The 22856-nt window shown below is 55.1% G+C and overlaps 2 protein-coding genes across 2 annotated transcripts; one reads left to right on the forward strand and one right to left on the reverse strand.

Annotated features, from left to right (window-relative positions):
• The first annotated feature begins 4701 nt into the window (after window positions 1-4701).
• On the forward strand, window positions 4702-11170 carry DOK4 (docking protein 4). The gene is made up of 8 exons (XM_047836063.1): window positions 4702-5043; window positions 8526-8633; window positions 8806-8920; window positions 9222-9341; window positions 9432-9621; window positions 10334-10472; window positions 10630-10753; window positions 10872-11170. Exons 1-8 carry the CDS (start codon window positions 4978-4980, stop codon window positions 10988-10990), a joined length of 981 nt encoding a protein of 326 aa, XP_047692019.1. The 5' UTR covers window positions 4702-4977; the 3' UTR covers window positions 10991-11170.
• A 1069-nt stretch (window positions 11171-12239) lies between these two features.
• On the reverse strand, window positions 12240-21102 carry POLR2C (RNA polymerase II subunit C). The gene is made up of 9 exons (XM_047836064.1): window positions 20961-21102; window positions 20729-20778; window positions 18350-18418; window positions 18139-18191; window positions 14870-14998; window positions 14396-14447; window positions 14009-14177; window positions 13789-13863; window positions 12240-13264 (listed from the first exon to the last, which is right to left on the reverse strand). Exons 1-9 carry the CDS (start codon window positions 21044-21046, stop codon window positions 13120-13122), a joined length of 828 nt encoding a protein of 275 aa, XP_047692020.1. The 5' UTR covers window positions 21047-21102; the 3' UTR covers window positions 12240-13119.
• Between the last annotated feature and the right edge of the window lie 1754 nt (window positions 21103-22856).

Consider the following 22856-nt stretch of genomic DNA (forward strand, 5'->3'; position numbering starts at 1 on the left):
CTGCAAATGGTTCCTATCCTACAACTTAAACTCATGGTCAGCTCCCCTCCTCTCCTGGAACCTTCCTCCCCTGGCCATAGGGGACTGTCCACCTTCCCCTCCTGCCAGAGCCCCCAAGGCCCAGCTTCCAGTTAAATGCTTTCTGTCACTGCAAAGAAGCTTGAGCAGAGGCTGAGCACCTGGGTGATGTGGGCAGAGCAGGGCCTCTATGCAGCCTGCCAGCCCCAAGCTGTGGGTGCCTGGCAGTTGCCAGGATACTTGGATGGAGCATTTGGGGTGTAGGGGTCTGCAAGTCAAGGGCAGTGAGGGGCCTAGCAGGATTCCTGGCCGTGGTGCGAGCCTGGTCTTGTTTAGTGCAGATTCTTTCCTTGCCCCTTTCAGAGAGATGTGGCTGGAGTGCAGGCCATTCCTGCCCCCCTTGCAGGATGGGTTTCAGGAGCTGTGACCCCTCCCACCCAGTTGCTTGCCTCTCTGTGCTTGGGTCCTGGCTACTTTTAGCTCTCCCTTCTCGGGCAGGGCAGCAGGGCTGGGCATGACCTCACCCTACAACCCTGACCAAGATGGGGAGGCCTGGCCACTATGTCAGCAGTACTCTCTCCCCTGAGGCAGCTTTGAACCCAGCTGGGGCCTGGCTGGTTGTTCAGGAACAACAGTTTGCTGACCATGACAGTCAGCCCTGGGAAGGCCCCAGGACCCGGACCCAGGGAGGTGGGAGCCCATCGCTACTTAACATGCGCGTGGAGGTTGAGCTGGGCCCTGCCAGGTGGCTAAGGGTGGTGGTGGGAGGATGGGTGAGGAGGACAAGTGGAGAGAATTATGCTTTCAGTCCCCAATTACTGAGCACTTACTCTGCACTAGACACGGTTCTGTGCACTGGGATGGAGCTATTAACTAGACAGACAAGGCACTGATGTTCTAGAGTGTTCTAGGAGACAGCGGCCAAGTAGCAAATGAAGAGCTGAAGGAACAAGACAGTCCTATAGTGATGTGTGTGATGAAGACAGTGAAGCTGGATAGAGGCTGACTGGCGGGGCTTCTTTGGCTCGGGTGGTCCGGGAAGTCCCCTCTGAGGAGGTGACCTCTGAGCTGTGACCTGAATGAAGCGTTGAATGAACCTTGGGACCGTCAGAGGGAACAGTGTTGTAGGCTTGGAACAGCAAGTGCAGTGGTCCTCCGTGGGAAGGATTTAGGCGTGTTGAGCAACAGATAGGAGGCCGTGCGTGCTGAGCCGGGCGGGTGTGGGGGAGATGGGCCCAGAGGGGTGGGTGAGGGGCCCCGAGACAGCAGAGTGGCAGTTGCGTGGAAGCATAACATCATTTGCCTGACTTAAGGGCCCAGGAGACTGTGGTTGTTCAGATGTTCCCTCATCCCACTCTGTCGGGTTGGGTACTTGATCCGTCTTGCCACCCGCCTTAGATGAGACCCGCAGTGTCTGAGCTGGTGGTTTCTTCAGGGGATTTGCATGGGTGGAGGCAGAGGGTGGGATGGGAAGACGCCCCTGATAACAATCACACTGGGGGAGAGAGGGCCTGAGTACAGGTGATGGGAAGTGTCCCTGGTGCCGGAGAGAATCCTGCCTCCTGCCGATAGGATCTTTGCCATGGGGCGAGACAGGGAGATGACAGTGAGGCGTGTCCAGGTAGGGCTGTCCCTGAAGCCCTGATAAGATCCTATCCCCCACGGGGTGGGGAGGCCCGGCCAGGCAGGCAGCCGCTCCTGCTCAGTCATTGGTTGCCAACAGCAGCAAGTAGCGTTTGTTCTGGAGCCAAAGCCTCCAGGCAGAATCCAGGTGCAGGGAAGGAGTGCTCAGAGGGGCTACCCTATGGGGCTGGGAGGCCCTGCCCCGCCACTCTGCTGGGCATCAGGGAGTCTCCTGCCCTTTCTGGGGAGAGCTGGGGGAAGGGGGCCTTTGAGTCCAGCTCTCTCTGTACAGGCGCCCTTAGTGGCCTGGCTCAGGGTGGGTGCTGTCTCTGGTTGGACAGCCATGTTGATGCCAGGCTGGGAGGAGGAATGGGGGGCCCCCGCTCTCCCCTGCAGTACTCAGGGGGCTGCTGAGCACTCTCTGGGTGTTCAGAGCTGAGCTCACAGGCCTGAGACATCAGGCCTTGAATTAGTGGGGCATTCTTTGCAGCTGTGGGCTCGAGAGAGGCAGAGCTGGCGGTGGCCCAGGAGTGATGGGGAAAGTGGCCCCAGGTGTGGCAAGGCTGGGACTGCCTCAGCCCCGTGCCTGGACTTCTGCGTTCCACCATGAGGCCCCAGTGGGCCCTCACAGGCTCAGCCCGGGGCCACCTGTCCAGCTTAATAATACAGTCCCTCAGGGGGATGCGTTAGTTCTGGGCACCCCCACACCGGATCCCGTTGCCTGTCCAATTTGGGGGTCCACCTGTTGACCTTCCCCCCTACCTCCCTTACCCCCCTTTGCCATACCATTTTGGGTCCCAGGCTGGGTCTTGCTCTTGCAAACTTCATTAGGGTCTGAGTGTGGCCAGGAATCCCTGTGACTTAGGGCCAAAGAGGGAGCTGCCGAGCCTTTGCCCCCCGGGCTTCCTGCGGAAGATTGCTTGTTTGCTGGGTTATTTCTGTGGGGCTGGCTCTAGGGCTTACGGTGTGGGCCTGTGGACAGACAGGGCAGCGGTGCTCCTGAGAGCTTGGCATCACAGTCACTTGGGAAGGTAGCTGGTTGGCGGGGCCATGACAAGAGGCCTGAACTGGGCAGGTGGAAGACTTGGTTATGATAGTGTCACAGCCCTTGAAATAAAAATAACCTTTGTTTTGGGGGCGGAAGCTCTGGGTCCAAAGTGGGCAAACAGGTACCCCCATGAGGCATTTCCTCAAAGTGGGACTTATTTTCTGTCTCTCTCTTTTTTTACTGATGGGGAAACTGAGGCATGGAGCAGGCCGCTGGATTCACATTCCTGGCTGTGTCACACCCCAGGCTCCCTTGAATGAACCCAGAAGCCTTGTGGCCAATGGCCAGCCTTGGAGGGGAATTTAACGGTCCTTGCTGTGGGGGCGAGGCAGCCCCATGGGCAGGCAGTAGGGACAGAGCTGGGGAAATTTACCAGTCTCTGGCTGCCAGAGCTCAGGTGTGGTGGGGCTGTTTGGAGGTCAGTGTTGGGAAGGGGACCCTAGACCAGACTTTATAGGAGGAAAGCAAACCACTTAGATATCCCATCTGGGAGGGTCTTGGAACCCAGGGGGGCCGGGATAGAGGGACCGAATGGGCAGGGAGGCAGCTGAGGGTGTGCGGAAGAGGCTATCAGGGTGCAGGTAAGCTAGGGGAGCATCACCCTCTCTGTCCATCCCCTTGTTTGTGTGTGCCCCCGGGGGGGTAGGCCCATCTGTTCCTTGTTAGGTACTCAACAGACCATCTTCCAGGAGAGTAATTAATGCCAAGTTGCTGGCGGATCCAGCAGCAAGCCTGTCCCAGGGCTTTATCCTGGCGGCCCAGATGCCCTGCTGACCCCAGAAATGCTGTTCCATTCCCAGCCAGCAGTCCTGGAGACACGGGGGGCCGAGTTGCCGGCAAAGCCCCTGCTTCTGAGCCTGAATGGTAGAGAGGGCTTGGGTGGTGGTAGGCAGCCAGAGATGGCCACAGGACCTTCCACCTTGCCTTCCCGCCCGGGGCCTGCCTCCGCCACCCACTCTGAAACTTCTCTTTCGTTGCTGGCTGTGCCCCAGACTTGCTGTGCGACATTAGCCATGTTGCTTATCCTTTCTGGGCAGCTTTCTTTTCCCCCTCCGTCTGTAGAATGGGTGTCCGACTGCACCATTGCTGAGGACCCCCTCCCCTAGTCTTAGTCTTAGCTTTTATCTGCCTGATTCAGAGCGGCCCCTGCTGGCATCCCCATTTCCTGCTCCCTGTAGACTTCCCCTTGGTGCTCCTCACCGCTCTCTGGCTGTGTCCTCTAATCTGGGGCCAGGTGACTGCTGGCTCTGTCTGTAATTAACTCCTGCCCATGCTTGGGACATGGGGCACTCAGCGCCAGCACCCCCAGACCAGCGGGTTCCCCTAGGGCCAGGGAGAGGTGACTGTTTCCACAGTGGCCACCTCCAGTCGGCCCAGCACATTCCTCAGGCTTATCTGGGGGCCCGCCCCACTGGACTCTGCCCTCCCACCCAGGAAGCAGCACCCAGAGGAGCTACTGAAGAGTTCCAGGGGCCGGGATGAGGGCCTGAGTGGGCTTGACTCTCAGCCTCCCTCCTGGGGCTGGAGAGAACCAGGTATAGACTGGCAGGGGGAGGGTGGGCAGAGGGATCTGGGGGTCTGCCGAGACTGACCAGGCAGACTGTCTTGAAGCTCGGGGAGTGTGGATTTCACTCACACCAGACTGTGGGCCACCTCCTGGGCACCCCACCTCCCCTCTCTCAGAAGGCTCTCCCCTGAGGCCCCTGTGCATGGGAGGGGGCCTGGCTCTGGGGAGGTCACCTTAAGTCTGCTCCAGAGTTGTAACAGGAGATGGGACAGGACAACGGCTCCTGGGCCACCTCCCTCTGTTCCCACCTCCACAGTGGGAGCCGGCGCCAGCCCTTCCAGGAAGGGGTTAACCGCCAGCCCCAGCCGTGAGGGAGGGGACTGGGCTGGACCATTTTCCTCGCTGCTGCCTCCACCTCGGTTTTCCTGAATGGTTCTGTCGTCCCAGGGTGGGGAGGGAAGGGAAGGAAGAAGGGCGGGCGGAGGGAGGGAGGAGTGTGGGAAGAGGAAGGAAAAAAGAGGGAGACAGCCAGGGGAAGAGAAAGATGTCACTGTCTAATCTCCCTGTCATTTTTATTTCCAGCAAGCGCCGGGCAGAGGAGCTGCTAGAACAATGCTGAGGCGGGCGAGGTGAGGAGCGGCCCTCGCGGCCCCCCCCCCCCCCCCCCCCCCGACGACGGAGTGTCTCGAACAGGTGATAGGAGGATCCGGAAACCGAGGCCACCTGGGCATCCCTCCCCGCTCTCAGCCAGGCCCGGCACCCCAAAGGCAGTGGGGAAACCATGGCGACCAATTTCAACGACATCGTCAAGCAAGGCTACGTGAAGATGAAGAGCAGGAAGCTCGGGGTGAGCCACCCTCCGAGGGGCCTTGCCGAGGGACGGGCGTCCGAGGACCTGGTCTGGAGCCTGCCGCGTCCTGTGCGCGGGTGCCCGCCTGGGGCCGCATCGCGCAGTTGTGGTGTCGAGGCTTCTGGCCAGCCGGCTACCCGGCATGTGCCTGCTGCGGCCCCCGCCCCAGCAGGGCTGGCCGGCGTCCCAGCGGCCGGGCCAGCGGTGGCGGCCGACGACGGGCAGGCGGCTGCCCTGCCATTGTTGAAGTTGTGGCCAGGACAGCGGCTGGAAGTGCGGGGCTGTGTCTGAGCCTCTCACTCCCCCTTGCCTCCTCCTCGCCTTGCCTCTCTGTTTCTCTCCTCCCTCTCTTGGCCCCTTTTCTCTTAACTCCCTTGGTCTCCCCCAGCTTCCATTGCTTTCTGTGTACGGGTCCTTATGTATTTATTTTGGCTATTGCTTTTACTGTTAAAGGAGTGTGTGAAAAGGAGAGTGGTTGGCTGTGGGGCAGGGCAGTGACGTGAGGGTGCAGAGGCTGGTATTTATGTGGTTTAGGAATGAGAACTTAGAGCAGGATGGCCTGTGGCTCTGGGACAGACTGCTTTCCTCTAAGTTGCTGGCGGTGGCTCCTTGCGCACTGGGTGCTTGGCCCAGAGCTGGGGGCTTGCTTACAGGGTCTGTGGGGATGAGGCCTCAGATACACCTCTGTGGGCATGCGCCCCCCTCACCCCCTCCTGGTGAGTACAGCCTCCCCTCAACCCCCAGAGAGCATGACCAGGGGCTCCTGGGACCAACTTAATGATCTCAGTGAGGTTGTCCAAGAGCTGCCTCTGTTCCCCTCCTGACCCTCTCCCACCTCCAGTGAGGGGTCCTTCCCCAGTAGGAGGGTATCCTTGGTGACCGAGGTGGCCCAAGTCTTGTGTTTTCACGGGGTCTCCCTTCTCTATCTTCCTCCCCTCCCCCATTGCCCTGATGGGGGTGGGGTGAGATCAGACTTCTCAAGGCTTCCTGGCTCAGCCTGAGTGGGGTGGGGGAGGAACAGAGCTCTGATATGGTTTCCCTGCCTGGAAACCAGACCAAGCAGGGCTGGCCTTGGAGAGGGGTGGTTCTTGCCCCTCCCCGCCTTTTGTGGTCCTGCGTGCCCCTGTGGGCGTGTGTTCTGCCCAGAGTGTAGGAGCTGAGCTGTAGGCATGTCTGGAGTCTTTGCTAGATTTGGATTTGTATCCCAACCTGGGTTTCAGTCCAGGAGACCGTGCCTGGGTGGGCACCACCTTGCTCGGGTCCTGAGAGAGGGATGGAACCCATGTGGAGCACAGAACTAGAGAAACTGAAAATGAGGTGGGGAGGCCAAGGGAGTAGGGACCCAGCTTCTAGTATGGTTCCTCATTCCTATGGGCCTGGGTCTAGCAGGTCCCTGGGGCCGGGGGACCACCTGGGCCAAGGCCCTGCCCAGTGCAGAGCTTACGGGGAAACGAGAGCCCCCTTGAGGCAGCCGCTTGCACTTAGTATCAGACCTATTCCAGGAGGAGACCTGAAACCAAGTGGCCTACAGGTGGACACAGCCAGTGGGAGAGATTGGGAGCTGGGGTGTGGCCAGATCCAGTTTGGGTCTCCCTCTACCCAGGGCATTCAGCCTGTCCCTGCAGGTCTGATATGAGGGGCTTTCAGCCATTCTTGTGCCAGGGCAGCCATTCTGGTCTCAGCTCACAAAGGTGAGCCAGGAGGGGCTGAAAGAGCTGGGGAACAGACCCTCCTACCCGCCAGGGCCTTCCTCTGGCAGAGCTGTGGCAGAGTGTTTCTGAAGTGCTGATCAAAGACCATGAGAAGTGGGGAAGGAGGGCTCTTGAGCACAGTGGCTCCCTGGGGCTGTGCGTGCGTGCGTGCGTGTGTGTATCTATCTGTATCTGTAACCAGGCAACCAGGGTGCTCAGGCCCCTGGGCCTTCTGCCCCTACACTGCAAGCTTCATGGAGCCCAAGTTGGCAGGGCATAGTGGGGTCGACAGCCTTCATTCATTCATTCATTCATTCATCCAGCCATCCATTCACGGTCTCTTCATATGGGTCATTCACTTGTTCAGCAGAGCTGTGTTAACAAGGTTACCAGGATGTGAGTGAAGATTCTGAGAATAAAGTACAGTCTCTGTCTTAAAGGAGCTCCCCAGCTAAGAGCTGAGGCCTGCTGTGGTTTAGGTGGATAGGCCAGGGGCTGAGCCAGGGCCCTGGGTACAGGAGCAGAGATACCTCCTAGAGTTCCAGATGGTCCCAGAAATGGCCTGGTTCTGAGTGGCTTCTTGGCCTGGGGCCCTGCCTACCCGGGACCTGGGGACTGAGTGGCAGGGCCGTAGGCATGGGGCTATGGGCCTCTTGCTTCCTCTGCTCTGGGCACCCCCCAGTCTCCCTACTGTTTGCCGGTGAGAGAGGGCACCTGTGATTTCTTGGAATAGGCTTTGCCGGGCTTTTGCAGTGCCCACTGACAGAGTAGGCTGAGAGAGAGCCTGGGGTGGAGGAGGGGGCCAGGGAAGGAAGAGTCTGCAGCCTGGGCCGGTGGCTAGGCCACCACTGGGGTTGGGGGGGGGGGGGGTCTGACAAGCCAGTTTGCCCTGGAGCATGGTTGGCTCCCTGCACCCTGGCTCCTTGGCAGTCAGGATGAGCCCATGAAGCTCTAGAGAATCAAGGCAGTTTTAGGCACGGGGTCATTGGCAGTAGTCGGACAGGAGGGAACCTCGCCTGGGGAGGCACTATGCTGTGGGGTAACCCCAGGTTCTTGGCTCTGCCCCTCTGGGGAACCGCTGAGAGCCTCCGGTTCCCCAACTGGAACAGAAACGAATCCTGACCTCCTATACTCCAGAATGTCAGAGGATGACAAGAGAGGGTGGCCAGAGATGAGAGGGGGTATTACCCCCATCAAGAGCCCTCCCCTGCCCCTGAGAACAAGGGCTGTGGTGATGTGCAGGCTCAGAATGGTCAAGGGTCTGATCCCTGTCCCTAGGACACTCCCTCTGTTGTGGCTGGCACTTCCAGAGCCCTGGGCAGACTGTTAGGGGTGGCCTCCAAATATCCATTCTGGATCTAGCCAGCGCTTTAAAAATATCAGCACTACCATTTATCAACTGTTACTTATTGGTGCCTCAGTTTCCTGTCTGTAAAGTGGCAACGATCATCAAACCAACCTCAAGAGTGAGCCTGAGATTGACTGTGAAGAACACTAGGAAGTACAGAAGGGAAACAAACGTTGGCTATTTATATTAGGCTTCGAGCTGAGCAGTAAACAGTGATTCAGGGCACTCTTTGTGCAACCGTCTCGCAGAGCCAGGGACGAAATGCCTGCTTCCTCAATTTGGGGAGGGGGCTTCGCTGCTGGTCCCAGGTTTTCTCCTGGGCTGGGTCTCCAGGGAAGGCTGTGTAGCACTGCCCCCTGTGGCAGGCAGGGGTTAGTCAGGGCCATGTTGGGTGGGAGTGGTCCCAGGAGGCCTGATCCCACCGCCCTCTTGCCCCACAGATTTACCGGAGGTGCTGGCTGGTGTTCCGGAAATCCTCCAGCAAAGGGCCCCAGCGGCTGGAGAAGTACCCAGATGAGAAGTCAGTGTGCCTCCGAGGCTGCCCCAAGGTTAGGGGGCCTGGGTCCTAGCTACCCCAGTCTGTAAGCAGTGACGATTTGCCGAGCCCTGAGGTCCAAGAGCACCCTCCTGGGGGTGGCACCACTGCGGGGGGGGGGGGGGGGGAGGGGTGCAGAGGGAGGCATTCCAGCCTGGCTCAGTCTCTCCTGGGTGCTGTCCCAGGTAACTGAGATCAGCAATGTCAAATGTGTCACGCGGCTCCCCAAGGAGACCAAGAGGCAGGCGGTGGCCATCATATTCACCGACGACTCAGCACGTACCTTCACCTGCGACTCAGGTGAGGAGCGGGGGCTGCAGGTTTCCAGCCAGACTCCCCTGGGCCAGTCATGGTCCAGTGGTGCAGTCGGGAGGAGGCAGAGCAGGACGAGCCCTGGCTGGGGGTGATGTGTGCGGGTGAAGGTGTGTGTGTGTGGGGGGGGGCGGTTGGAGGGAGCAGGCCCCCAGGACAAGGGGAGACAGGCAGGTAGCATCCACTGGCCTCACTCTCTCTGCCTTGCATGGTGGGACACTCTGGGCTGAGGGCAGATGGATGGGCTGCTGGGGGACCCTGGGCTGGCACGAGGTACCATTTTCTCTAGAGCTGGAGGCGGAGGAGTGGTACAAGACACTGTCTGTGGAGTGTCTGGGGTCACGACTCAATGACATCAGTCTGGGAGAGCCGGACCTCCTGGCCCCAGGAGTGCAGTGTGAGCAGACAGGTGAGGCCTGCCGCTGCCAAGGGGGTGGGAGGAGGGAGGAGAGTCCTCCCCTGGGGAGGCTCCAGCCCCACTCCTCCTCTCCCGCCGCAGACCGCTTCAATGTCTTCCTGTTGCCCTGCCCCAACCTGGATGTGTATGGCGAGTGCAAGCTGCAGATCACCCACGAGAACATCTACCTCTGGGACATACACAACCCCCGCGTGAAGCTCGTCTCGTGGCCCCTCTGCTCGCTGCGTCGCTATGGCCGGGATGCCACACGCTTTACCTTCGAGGCTGGCCGGTAGGACCCTCCTGCCCCCCTACCCTGTCCCACCACGACCATGCTGTCGGCTGTCGTTCACTCTATCAGGCACTGTGCTGGGAGCTTATTTATCAGCATAGAAAACCAAAAGGGAACGTTAAGATTTCCAGTTTATAGATGAAGAAATTGAGGCTCACGCCAGGAAGGTCCAGTGCGCCGGTTTCAAACTCCTGGGGCTCAAATCAAATGCTGGCCCTGGCACCTACAGCTCTGTGGCTGTGGACCACGTCTGTTTTCTTCATCTGTCAAATAGAGGATAAAAAAAAGTACTCCACCTCCTAGAATTGTGGTGAGGATTGAGCTTGAACTCTGGAGCCAGCCTGCCTAGACTTAAATTCTGTGTAATCCCCTGTATAATCCTGGCTAAGCTACTTACCATCAGTAGGCCTCAGGTTCCTCATCTGCAAAATGGTTTGAGAAAATTCAGAACAGGAAACTAAAAGTGAGCAGACCAAAGGGATGGGAGAAAAACCTGAATGGGTTCATGCCTGTAAGGCGTTTAGATCACTGGTACACAGAAAATGCCCAGCACGTTTGGGCTGTGCGGCCAGCACCCCCGGAAGACAGAGGGGGTGGGGTGCAGAGGGCCTGGGGCGCGGCCAGTCTGCGGTGCCGGAAAGCCGGCCCAAGCACGTGTGTGTGCGTGGTGCAGTCCCCTCTACCTCGCCCTCGGTGCCTCTCGTGTCCCTAGGATGTGTGATGCCGGGGAAGGGCTCTACACCTTCCAGACACAGGAAGGGGAACAGATCTACCAGCGGGTCCACAGTGCCACCTTGGCCATCGCTGAGCAACACAAGCGCGTCCTGCTGGAGATGGAGAAGAACGTGAGGGTGAGGCAGCGGGCACTGGTCCAGGCTACCGGGGAGGCTAAGAGCACGCCAGTTGTCTCCAGCTGGCGCGTACGCCAGAGGCCGGCAGGGTGCTGGGCTGGAGGCAGGCCGCCGCCCCTGGAGCTAACGGGAGGGCCCCCCCTTCTCTGCCCCATAGCTGCTGAACAAGGGCACGGAACATTACTCATACCCCTGCACGCCCACCACTATGCTGCCCCGCAGTGCCTACTGGCACCACATCACAGGTTCCCAGAATATTGCCGAGGCGTCCAGCTGTGCCGGTGAGTCCCAGCGGCGCCCCACACTCACCTGCCACAAGGTTCTGTGGAGGACCGGGCCTTCTGGATGGGGGGTCCTTTGACCTGCGTCCAAGTCCTGAGCCCGCCTCCATGTCCACAGGTGAGGGGTACGGGGCAGCCCAGGCCAGCTCAGAAACAGACCTCCTCAACCGATTCATCCTGCTAAAGCCAAAGCCCGGCCAGGGGGACGGCAGCGAGGCCAAGACCCCAGCCCAGTGACGGCAGGGCCGGCGCGCGCCAAGGACCGCCGGGGCTGCCTCTTGCTGGGCCGACTGCAGCGTGTCGTGGACGCCCTCGAGGGGCTGCTGGCCAAGAGCCTGGAGAAGCGGAGCAAGCTATCCCTTCCTTGCCCCCAGGGTGAGGCTGGACCAAGGCAAAGGGCTGGCCACACCGCCAGAGCATGTGCGGGGCTGGAGCTACTGTGGGACTATATACTGTTAATGATTTTAATATATATGGCTTATGACATATTCTATACTCCTGAGATTTCCCCCATCCCTCCCCAGTACCACATACAGTTTTTAATCCCATGACCGGGTCACAGTCAAGGCTGTTTTTGAACGTGAGGGCAGCTGTTCCCTGTCCTCCGTGGCACAGCCCTCCTGCTGCCAGGACTTGCTTGAGTGGCCAGGGCCAGAGGAGGGAGACAGAGCTCCAGGCTGGCGCTGGGACCGCTGGCTTTCCCCAAGCAGCCCAGGGGCTGAGACAGCAGGTGGCTTCTCAGTTCCTCTGGGCCTAGAGGGGCACAGGAAGGAGTTGAGCTTCCACTGTGCCTCTTGGCAGCCTTGCACTTGGGGAGTTTTAAGCAGAGGTGACATCTGGTTGACACCTCAGGTGAAAATCTGGTTTTAAAATGTAATTTTTGCCCAGGCTCCTTCCTGCTTAGTAGGCTGAGAAGATCCCCCAGGGGTGGGGGTGCAGGTCACCTCAGCGAGGAGGAGGAGGGCCGGTCTGAGCTCTTCCCCGCCCCGGGGCCAGGCTGCGGGGAGCACCCCTCCCGCACCCTCACTGACCTGGGGGTAGGTGATGTCCCAGCAGAGGGAGCCCCTCTGCCCTGTTTGGCCACCCTATGGCCGGGCCAAAAGCACTCAGAAACCGAGCCCTTCCCATCTCCTCTTCCCCACATGGTGCTGAGGCTCCCTGCTGAAATGCAATTAAAGCAATTGATTTTCTAGTGCTGGTATTTATTGACTACCTTGCAGAAGGGCTATCTTTCTATTCCCATCAAACCCTCGGTTGCGTGTGTGGGTTTTTTTTTTTTTTTTTTTTAAATACTTTAGGGTTCTGATTTGTGGAACAGACCCTGTTGTAAATAACCACTATTCAAGCTGTGGCAGAATGATACAGCAAGAGGCCCCTCCAGGAGCGTCTGGAGCCAGAGAGGGGCCACAGCCAGCTCGGCACCAAAGGCCTTGGAGAGGGAGGGAGGGCCGGCTGGCTCAAGTTAGTGGCACGATGACGCATGAAGGAGATTATGTTGTGCTCTTTATTGCCAAGAATAAAAACTTTTAAAAAGACAACTCCTGAATCAATAAATATCCCTTCCTTTCTGTACTGAATCTCTGGTTTTCTCCAGGCTTCTCCTGCCAGGCTGCCTAATTAACTACTTTGGGTATGATTCTACCCTACAGGGGTAAGGGGTCAAGGCCAGACCTTCCCTTCATTAAGGCCCTTGCGCCCCAGCACCCAAACTTAAATAATCAGGCTACTGGCAGTGAAGTTCATAACTAATGGGTACAGAATGAAATACAGGGTTTACCTGGGGCAGGGAGGCAGCCAGGCTCTAACACTCTTCTCTAAGGGTTCTCAAATTAGGGACACTTGGAGATTTGAGCGAAGTGCCAGCAGCCTGGCTCTGGGCAGGGACTGGAAGGGGTTGTAGGCAACTTGAATGAGGGTTCTAACACTCAATCCTAACACCGGAAGTCCAAGGTACAACTGTGAAACCTCCAACTGTTGGACAGAAAGGGTTTGAAGACCTGAAATGACCAACAGAAGAAAGTCCAGCTCCGTGGTTCTCAACAGACTCCCCCAAAGGCACATAAGAAAACGCGTTGGAAGGGATGTCCTGGGGAATGCCACTGGCAATGAGGGGGCAGAGCCAGGGATGTGAGATGTCTAGTAAAAAACTGTCCTGCCTCAAATGCCAGTGGCATGCCTGGCAATCTAAGCAAAGCTGGGATAGACTGCCTCTTCCATACGGCTCCCTTTCTAGTGGGTACTGACGGTTTGCCAAGAAGCCCGAGCCAACAGCTGTCCACATCCCAGTAGCTAGAAGAGGCTCTGGAGAGACAAATCCAGCTGCTGGCCCAGATCCCCCCCTTTTTTGTTCAAACAGGTGAGCTGTGCTAGTTTATGGTTAGGACATCACTCTGGATCTCGTGGCTTAACTGGGTCTGTAAATCACTCAGCTTCTTCTTCAATCCAGAGAGGGCTGACAGGACAATGGTCTCAGGGCGCAGAGAGCCACAGGACTCGACGTTGTAGTAAAACCTAAGAGGAAGAGTCTGGTGAGAGCCCTCGCGAGGCAGGCTGGCTCAGCCGAGCGTCGGCCTTGGATCATGCGCTCTCTCCTGGGTGGCTTCAACCTCTTACTAACGGGGGTCCTGCTGCACATTACGGGACTCCAAGGAGGCCACAGCTAGCTCAAAAAGCTACTGGGGAAACCTTAAAACACTTCGGAGTGGATGTGTTCCACATGGAGACAGTGGAAAGTCAAGTTAGCAGTGGCTCACGTTCACTGTCAGAAGACTGGTCACTTCTGGCTCTGGGCAGACCTCTTCTTTGGGGATTGCTCATCAGAGGAGGAGCAGAGTGAACAACCGCAGGGCCCCTCATCCCACAGTGACTGAGGGAGATGATCACCTGCCCCGGGACCTGCACCCACCACAGATTCTGCAGCTACCCTTCCTTCCTCAGCTCACGGGCACTGGGACGTGAGGGAAGGGTCTCCCGACTCAGACCTTGCACCAAAACCATACATTCTTACACACTTCATGTGCCGGCCTGGATCTTACCTCTCTGGCTTGCCGTTGGGGTCGTAGGGAGCCTGTGACTCATCTTCGTCCAGCTCTGAGTACTCGCTCTTTGGCCTGAGGTCAAATACAGGTCAGCACAGGGCTGCTACAGCTGCTTTTAGGGCACTATGTCCACAGTGAGCCTGCCCCGACCCCAGTGACTGGGAGCCATTTCCACACCAACCCACCCTGAATGCCTTTACTCCCAATGAGAACATACCATTCCTCAGGCTTAGGGTACACTGTGTGCCTCAGGGCATTGTCAGGATCATATTCAAAAGCCACCCCTGCGGTAGGGTTCCACTTGGCATGCTCCTTGCCGAAGCCCTTTTTGGCATAGGCTCGAAGTCTCAGCTCCTGGCCCTTCCTCAGCTTGACGATGAGGATGTCTGTGGGGAGAGGTGTGAGTCAGTCAAGGGCCGATAGACACCGTCCCCTGAATTTTGACCCGGAATACCACCAGAAGACCACACAATCAGGAAAAACAGCCCAAAGGTCAGCTGACAGAGACCAGGGAGCACGAGAAGCTGTGTCTGGTCTTGCCTCTGTGCTGGCCTGCAGAGCGACGAGGCGGGCAGAGATCCGCATACTCCCCCCAGCCCCTTACCGTCCTGCTCCACGTAGTCATTGGGGTCATTGTCTCGGTTCCGGGAGGTCACCTGGAGGGAGCCCAAACAGAGGCATTTATTAGCTGCTCGTCTCCCCAGTCACCTCTTCTGGCAACCATGTTCCCGCACCTGCCGACCAGGGACAGGATGCCTGGGAATGAGGGGTAGTAGGATTAAATCTGTGCTGGAGCTGGACTCCAGCCTCTGCCTCACGGCCTGGTGACAGCCTTTTCAGTCAAAACAGTACCCTCTCAAAGGGTCCTCGGGTGACAGAGGGTGGGCACACAGCACAACAATGCTCCTGTCCACCCTGGCTACTGTCCAGAATTGTTAGCACTTTTAGGCACCAGGCTCAGTTGAAGGCAGAGGGTAACACAAGGGAAATCAGCATCTTGTAAGAAACCACCGAGTCTGGCTCACTTCGAGCCAGGAGGAGAACAAAGGTCCTGGGTAGGACACTGTGAGACACTGACTGGAATGACCCGGGGGCTGTTGGAGATGAGGTCTCGAGACGTGACGTGACGAGTCTGATCTTCGTTGCATCGCACGTCAAGAGTGAACTCCACTGAGCACTCGGGGCAGAACTCTTCGCACGTGCAGTCCTGAGGCGGGAAGACAAGCGGGAATGAGCCTGTGGAGAGGTGGTGAGCCCTGAGCTCCCTGCTTCTGACACCCAGTTCCTCAGATTTCTTAATGTAAAAGGGCTGCTCTCAGGCTCCAGGCTCTTGTGGGCCACGCCAATCTGGTACACCATTCTCCCGGGCCGCCCAAGTGCAGCCCTTCCCAGTTTAGAGACCACCCGTACCTGTTGACGCCTGGGTTTACTTTCCACCTCCAGCAGCTGCCAGGCCACCACCGGGAGACACATTGCTAAACTCTCACCCTGGCCCTCGGAGCGCCCTTCTTCAGGGATACAAGGCGTTAATAAGCAAGAGAATGATGCTTTCACGCTTTAGAGTGCAGCTTCCCATGAACTATGTGGACTAGCTCGGGAATGCAATCATCATTTAAAATAAAATGATCCAGGCAACAACAGTAAAGTTCTTTCAAGTTCTAGACTACTTTTTCTTTTAAAAACAAAGCAAAAAAACCTTTCCATAATGGAAAATTTCATGCATTCACAAGAGCAGAGCAGAAGAGACTACCACCGTGTAACCATCACTCAGCTTCAATAACTAGCAACAGTTCTTTAAGCAACGACTCTTGAAACAATCCATTCCTACGTTAGGGACCATCTGCTGCAGTTTAACTTCAGGCGAGTTACTGGAACGTAACCAAGCAAACTGTTCACCCCCTCAGGCCAATGAGGAACATCTAACTTGCTTCTGAGGTTTTTCAGACAAGGAGGAAGAGCTAGAGGCCACACCTGGACAGTGTGCAGTCACACACAGGTGAGGCGGGCAGGCAAACGAGACCCTAATTAGAAATATGAAATGCCTGGGGTGCCTGGGTGGCTGTCGGTTAAGCATCCGATTCTTGATCTCAGTTCAGGTCATGACCTCAGTTCACAAGATCGAGCCCCGTGTCTGGCTCTGTGCTCACAGGGCAGAGCCTCCTTGAGATTCTCGCTCCCCTTTCTCTCTGCCTTCCACTACCCCCCTTCAAAAATGAATGAATAATTAAGTGAATATATAGTGAATATATATGAAAGAAATGGAAGGGGAGCACCTGGCTGGCCCGGTCAGTAGAGCATGTGACTCTTGTTCTCGGAGTCGTAAGTTCGAGCCCCGCATTAGGAGATAACAAAAAGAAACAAAAACCTACTAAAAAAAAACACTAAATTAAAGAAACTGGCATGAAAGAGATGAAAAGGTACACAACCTCAAAAAAATATATATCATAAAGGAGAGGGATCTGAGATTAAGAGCCTAAAGAAGTGTAACAACCAAATGCATGCATGGATCTTTGCTGGATGACAAAAAGCAAGAAAGGACATGTGAGGGACAACTAGGAAAATCTGAATATTTGAAATACGACAAAATAATGCTAATAGTCTTAAGCATGATGGCATAGTTATGTAGGAAAATATCCTTATTTTTAGCACAAGCATGCTGAAGTAGTTAGGGGAAAAGTGTTATGGTATCTGCAACTTTCAAATGGTTCAACAAAAATAACACGGATAGGAAAAACAAAGCAGATGTAGCGAAATATTAGCAATTGGTAACTAAAGCTGAAAGTAAGTGGCTGTTTATTATTTGATTCTTCTAACTTTTCTGTAGATTTTCAGGAAAAAAAAAAAAAAACAACAGAAAAAAGGGGAGGAGACCATAACATCTTTGTTCAGCAAATACTAGAAAAACACTTAATGGATGGAATTGCTGGGTCATGGGGCATGCATATCTTTACCCACGACATTGCCAAACTGCTCTTCAACTGGTTGTACAACTGTCCCCACCAATATCTGTGATGTTTCATTTCTTACAAACAAAAATCTGGAAACGTGAAGCAAATATTGCAGAATGTTGCACTATGACAAGCTGTTTGGTGGGAGCAAGAGTACTGGTCAGATTATCTCCACACTTTCCTGTGGTCTTCAATCTCTCTTTAAAAAACACAGATTTAGGGGTGCCTGGGTGGCTCAGTTGGTTAAGCATCCAACTTTGGCTCAGGTCATGATCTCACAGTTCGTAAGTTTGAGCCCCACGTCGGGCTCTGTGCTGACAGCTCAGAGCCTGGAGCCTGCTTCAGATTCTGTGTCTCCTTCTCTTTCTGCCCCTCCCCCGCTCACACTCTTATCTCTCTCTCTCCTCTCAAAAATAAATATACATGGGGCGCCTGGGTGGCGCAGTCGGTTAAGCGTCCGACTTCAGCCAGATCACGATCTCGCGGTCCGGGAGTTCGAGCCCCGCGTCGGGCTCTGGGCTGATGGCTCAGAGCCTGGAGCCTGTTTCCGATTCTGTGTCTCCCTCTTTCTCTGCCCCTCCCCTGTTCATGCTCTGTCTCTCTCTGTCCCAAAAATAAATAAACGTTGAAAAAAAAAATTTTTTTTTTTTAAATAAAAAAAATATATACATTTTTTAAAAATTCAAAAAAAAATAGATTTATAACACATATCAAATTAGCCACACAAAAATGGCATGACCTTGGGAATATTAGAGGATGGGCTGATTAAGGATCACCCAAAGCCACCAAGGGGGAAGAGTCTCAAGCTGTTATTTAATGGAGCCCTGGGGAAAGGATGCAGGGAACCTAGTCCTGTCCCACTCCTCCCAAGTCCAAGGCCTGTTAACATATCACAGGAAGGAAACACGGCCCTAGAGGAAGGGCCATGTTTAACGAGGACCACCTACAAGGAGAGGCACATATCTGGCAGACAACAGCCCTCAGGTGCTGCTGTGGGGGACAGTCCCACTCTCTTTCCTTGATCTCACCCCTACCTCTCCCTAACTCCCTAACCTTCTGTTGACTCCCTTCAGCCTCCTAGGCTCCCGTTACTGGGAAAAGACACCCTGGAGAGCAGAGTCTGAACAGATCAGACTCTGAAAAGGCAGAGCCCCCACTGCTTGGTATAAATGGGTATTCTGGTGTATACCCCATCTTGTGTGGCTGGCAGGAGAAACTCCCTGATGCCCCTGAAGCTTGATCACCTGAAGCCTGGCAGGACCAAGGACCAGTGCCTGCTTGGGCTCTAAGGCAACATTTCCATGCTGTCTTTCTAAAAGCTAGAAGGAAAACGTCAGGAAAATCCCTGAGAACTGAGCCCCCTACCCCCACGCACATCCCACCCAATCACACAGCATACCCGGGAGTATTGCAGCTTGTCCACAATGTCGTCACTTGTGAGGGGGATTAGTCCTGGAAGAAACAGAAAGACATTTTAAAGCAGTCAAGTCAATATTTTAAATAGTCAAGTCAAAAGGAGAACCTAGAAGCCCCCTTGGGAGTGAGGAGGATCCCTCCTCTGACACCAGGCACAGCCCCCTCCCTTCCACCTTTCACAACCCGGCACTCACCGAGCCTGTGAGCGATGAACTCATCATGAAGGACTGAAGAATTGGCATCAATTTGAACCCAGTCAATGGCTAAAAACAAAACAAAACAAAACAAGAAAGCAGACATGCAGTTCGGCCACCAAATTAAAGACCTCGAACAGTGGTTCTCAAGATTTAAGAAGCACCTGATGCTTACTAAATTGCAGGGGCCTGGGCCAGACTGCCAGAAACTGATTCCACAGCTCCAGTGGGGGCTAAGAATTTGTATTTTAACAAGAACCACATGCAACACAGCCTCCATCCCTACTCAGGCAGATTTAATGCAGGGGGTTCCCTGTCCCACACAAAAAATACTGACTTAGGGAACAGCATGGCAGTGGGAACACGTTTCTTTAAGCTGAATATTTCTGTGAGAAGCATTTACGTCTGCTATCCGTGTCAACACCAAATCCATAAACACAAACTACTTGGGCACTTAAAAGTTAGGGAAAATTGGGGCACCTGGGTGGCTCAGTCAGTTGAGCGTGTCTGACTCGGCTCAGGTTATGATCTCACGGTTTGTGAGCTTAAGCCCCGTGTTGGGTGCTGTGTTGACAGCTCACAGCCTGGAACCTGCTTCAGATTCTGTGCCTCCCTCTCTCTCTCTCTCTACCCCTCCCCAGCTTGCATTCTCACTCTCTCTCTCTTAAAAAAAAAGGTCAATCTCATAGAAGTAACACAGGCCTATATCTCATTTTATGATACAATAACCAAATTACTCAATTCAACTCTTTATTATCAATCAACTAACAGGTAAAGAATTCCTTTAATGTGCACAGCATACTAAGTATCAAACCCAATTCCTACCAGCAATGAGCTAGTAGAAAGGTAAGGACTGTATTCCCACACACACTTGACTTAAACACATTAACACCTGTATGCAAACAAATTCATAAATCAAATGGCATTGGAGCCCAACTACCAAAAAGGGTGTGGACCCTAGGAATGGAAGTCAGAAGAGGACCAGTTAGGACCCAACCCGCTTTGTCCTATACTTTCTATTGTTTCCCCAAGCCAAGTAAGGACCATAAGCCAGGCTTTTCTGACTCCGCCTCCTTACTCCCAATAACCCCCTACTCCCACGTGCCCTTACCCTCTCCTGCGCAGGTGTAAATCCTCTGAGCCTCCTACAAACCAAGCCTCGCCTGCCCTCTGTGATACAGATACCAACACTTCCTCCCTGCAAGCTTTCCCCTCACAAAACTCTGTCCAGACTAAAGACACTTGTCCCATTTTGCACCGTGTTACATTTGTGTATGTCTTGTCTCTACCTCAAGCTTCGGAGAATCCTGGAGCTGGGGTCTTCAGATGTCTTAACTTTTGTATTCCCCCTGTGGCCTGGAATGTAGCAGGTGATCAGAATCATCCGCAGAACTGAACGTGTGGGGCAAGTGGCATTCAGCCTCTAATGCCAGGGCCGCCTCACAAAGTACAACTCCCTCATTTTACTCATGATGAAACTGAGGCCCAGAGACATGGAGTGGTCAGGCAGGAGGAGGAGGATCAGCACTCCAAGCTCTGAGCTGAAGAAGTGCCTGGGGATTGCAGTGGTGGAAACTCCATGCTCTCCTTCACCAATCCCTTGGCCTGCTTATTTCCTTAGGAGTCTGCACACTTGTTGTAGCAGCCCAGTTACATTCCTTTCTCCAACCCAAACTTTGAGTTGACACTCCGAAAATACCTGTAGTATATTTATAAGGGTGAAAAATACCTGGAGCGACGTGGCTGGAACCAGAGCCGATCCTCCTCCCTCTAAGCGCCAACAGCACTGTAGCTCTACTTCTCAACTACTGACCCAAGGCTACCCCGCAGCAGCGTCAGCTGCGGATTCGCCTTTCCCCGGCAACCCCACTGTGTGCTCCACGAGGGCAAGAACCCTGCACCGTGCAGCCTTGCAGTCCCAGTTCCTAGCACCCTGCCTGGCACTTACGTGTTCCCTAAGTGCGGCTGAAGGACCGGATTCATAAAAAGACACCTACCGGTACTCAACACGAGGCATTTAAGAGAGATTCCGTTACTCAATCCCTGCCATCGCTCTGCAAGCACTGTTAACGTCCGAATGCCACAGAGAAAAACACGGCACGCAGCTGAACTCTTGCCCAAGTTGCACAGGAGCAGTAAGTGAAAACGGTGTTCAAACCCGAACACGCAGACTCCCGAACCCATGCTCTTCGCCAACCCGTAGGTTAAGAGTGGACCCAAGTGGCCCTGGGCCGAGGGTACAGGGTCTGATCAAATCTCCAGCACTGCTGTCCTTTCAGAGCCCCCACTACCTGCCCCACCAGGCTCTGGGTGTGGGCGGGCAGAGGCCCCGAGGTGCGTGGGGGCGTGTGTGGGCAACGAGAGGTGGGGTTCGCTTACCTATTATGGGCACCTCGGCGATGAAGACCCTCCGAATGGAGTTGGCCACCCTGAGGGATGAAAACCAATCGGCGTGAGGGCGCCGCAGCATCGACGCCGGCGCCCCGCGCCCACGGTTCCCAAAGCAAAAACCCCGCCACCCGAACGCAGCTCTAGGACACGACCCCCACCCGGCCCGCGCTCGAGCCCCCCGCGCTCGACAGCCGCCGGCCTCTTCCCTCAGCGGCCTTACGCCAGGTCCGTGTTCTCGATGATGAACTTGACATTCTCGTCCGTGAGCTCCGTGATCCGGACGGTGGGCTGGTTGGCATACGGCATCGTGCCCAACCACCCGCCGGACCCTAGGACTTAGCACCCGTACGCCGCCGCCGCCGCCGCCGCCGGAAGTGGGTCAGCGCGGCCCGCGCCGCTTCGGCACAGACACGCTCACAGCGCCGCCTGCTGCTCGGAGGCCGCCGCCGCTCCGAGCCTGGCGTTTCACACCCCCACCTGCTTTAAGGGCACCAGGTGCAACCACCTTGAGGGGCGGATTTGACAAAACGTGCTCACGCCCTCGATTCCACAACAACACTTCCAGGAATTCATACTGCCAAAATGCCTGCAGTTGTCAGCAAAGATACACGTACAGGGGCGTTCACTACAGCACTGCTTGTAATGGCAGAAGATAACAAAACTAATTGTCCATTGACGGTTAAATACACGAACATAGGAGTACTATGATGGCTTTAAGAGAATGAAGTAAATCTGCCCATTTACGGAAAAACAGAAGCACACTTTAGCAAAGTATAGTAGAATGGTAAATATATACCCGTACCCTTTCCCTCCACCCCCAAGTCTGGATCGTGCTCTTTGGAAAATGCAGTAAGATACAACGCCCATTCAATGCATCATCTGCAGCCTGTGTAGTCGTGGCGGGTGGGTAGGGGCCCTTCATCTCTGCACCCGCATCTCTGCATGCCTGGCAGCGTGCCCCTCACAGGGTGGATGCTCAATAAAGATTACCAAAGTCCTCTCAACAGCCTGGAGAAACGTTTGAATGGGCCTCAAAAGGTGACAGCTGCTCATACAGAGAAGAGGCTCTAAAGTAGAACTTAGCAAGAGCTACATTTAGGGGGCAGAATTAGAGAGGAGATAAAGAGTTTGATTTAGCTAGACACGACACCTCTTCCTGAGGCAGAGGGAAAGGGCATGGAGGGGGCCTTTGCTTCATAGCCTGTGTCATCTCAGTAAATTAAGAATTATGGTTGTCTGCGGAGTGCAAGAGGGATGTTACGAAGGATAAAAGAGAGCATGGGATGAAATTTGCAAGAGCTACCGTAGGGGACCTGTCAGGGTGTCACAATACAAAGATTTAAAGAGGTGCGGAAGGGGGCCAGTGAAAGGCCAAAGGACTGGAAACACTGATCAGCTTGTGACTTCCCCCATCAATACCCAGTGGACCTAGAAAAGACATGGCAAAGCAGGAGACAGACGCCCCGGGCCGAACCGTGTCCCTCTAAAATGCTGAAGCCTAACGCCCGACACAATGGCATTTGGAGTTGGGAGTCTTTGGAAGGTTATGAGAGGTCTTGAGGGTAGGAATAGGGCCCTTATAAGAACAGGAGGAGACACTAGAGCTCTCTCTGTCCTGTTGGAATATGGGGAGAAGGTGGCAAGTCAGAAAGACCACTAGGAACTGAATTGACTGGCACCTTGATCTTGGATTTCCTAGCCTCCAGAACCTGAGAAACAAGTATCTGTCGTTAAGTCCCAGTCTGTGGTATTTTGTTACTGTAACCTGAGAAGACCAAAACAACCGTTAACCAGACTTGCAAAGGGAGCTCAGCCAGTGTCTAAACAGAAAATTATTAATGCTAAAGAACGGATCACTGAAATAATTAGTGACAGAAAATAGCAGCCCAGGGAGTAACGGTCAGGGGCAAGGCCACTGTCACCCACACTTACTGAAGTGAAGCACGGGCCCAGAGAGGCAGAGCTGCCGTAATTACCCATTAGCACTAGGCCACACCAGGACCAGAACCCAGGTCTCCTGGACGCCAGCCTCAAGCCTTTTCCACAACCCTTCTGTCTCCCTCTGAGGTCTCGGATACCCACTGTGGCCTAGATGGAAACCAACTGCACAACAAGA

The sequence above is a fragment of the Prionailurus viverrinus genome, chromosome E2, assembly GCF_022837055.1.
Source record: "Prionailurus viverrinus isolate Anna chromosome E2, UM_Priviv_1.0, whole genome shotgun sequence".
NCBI lineage: Eukaryota > Metazoa > Chordata > Mammalia > Carnivora > Felidae > Prionailurus > Prionailurus viverrinus.

What these genes read in the sequence shown, in the direction of transcription:
- DOK4 (XM_047836063.1), top strand. Translation starts at nt 4,978, where the DNA reads ATGGCGACCAATTTCAACGACATCGTCAAGCAAGGCTACGTGAAGATG. An exon ending in AGTGCAGTGTGAGCAGACAG is followed by an intron (nt 9,342 to 9,431) that starts GTGAGGCCTGCC and finishes CTCCCGCCGCAG; the next exon opens with ACCGCTTCAATGTCTTCCTG. An exon ending in TTTACCTTCGAGGCTGGCCG is followed by an intron (nt 9,622 to 10,333) that starts GTAGGACCCTCC and finishes TCGTGTCCCTAG; the next exon opens with GATGTGTGATGCCGGGGAAG.
- POLR2C (XM_047836064.1), bottom strand. Translation starts at nt 21,046, where the DNA reads ATGCCGTATGCCAACCAGCCCACCGTCCGGATCACGGAGCTCACGGAC. An exon ending in CGCCGAGGTGCCCATAATAG is followed by an intron (nt 18,419 to 20,728) that starts GTAAGCGAACCC and finishes TTTTGTTTTTAG; the next exon opens with CCATTGACTGGGTTCAAATT. An exon ending in ACAGCCCCCGGGTCATTCCA is followed by an intron (nt 14,448 to 14,869) that starts GTCAGTGTCTCA and finishes GGCTCCCTCCAG; the next exon opens with GTGACCTCCCGGAACCGAGA.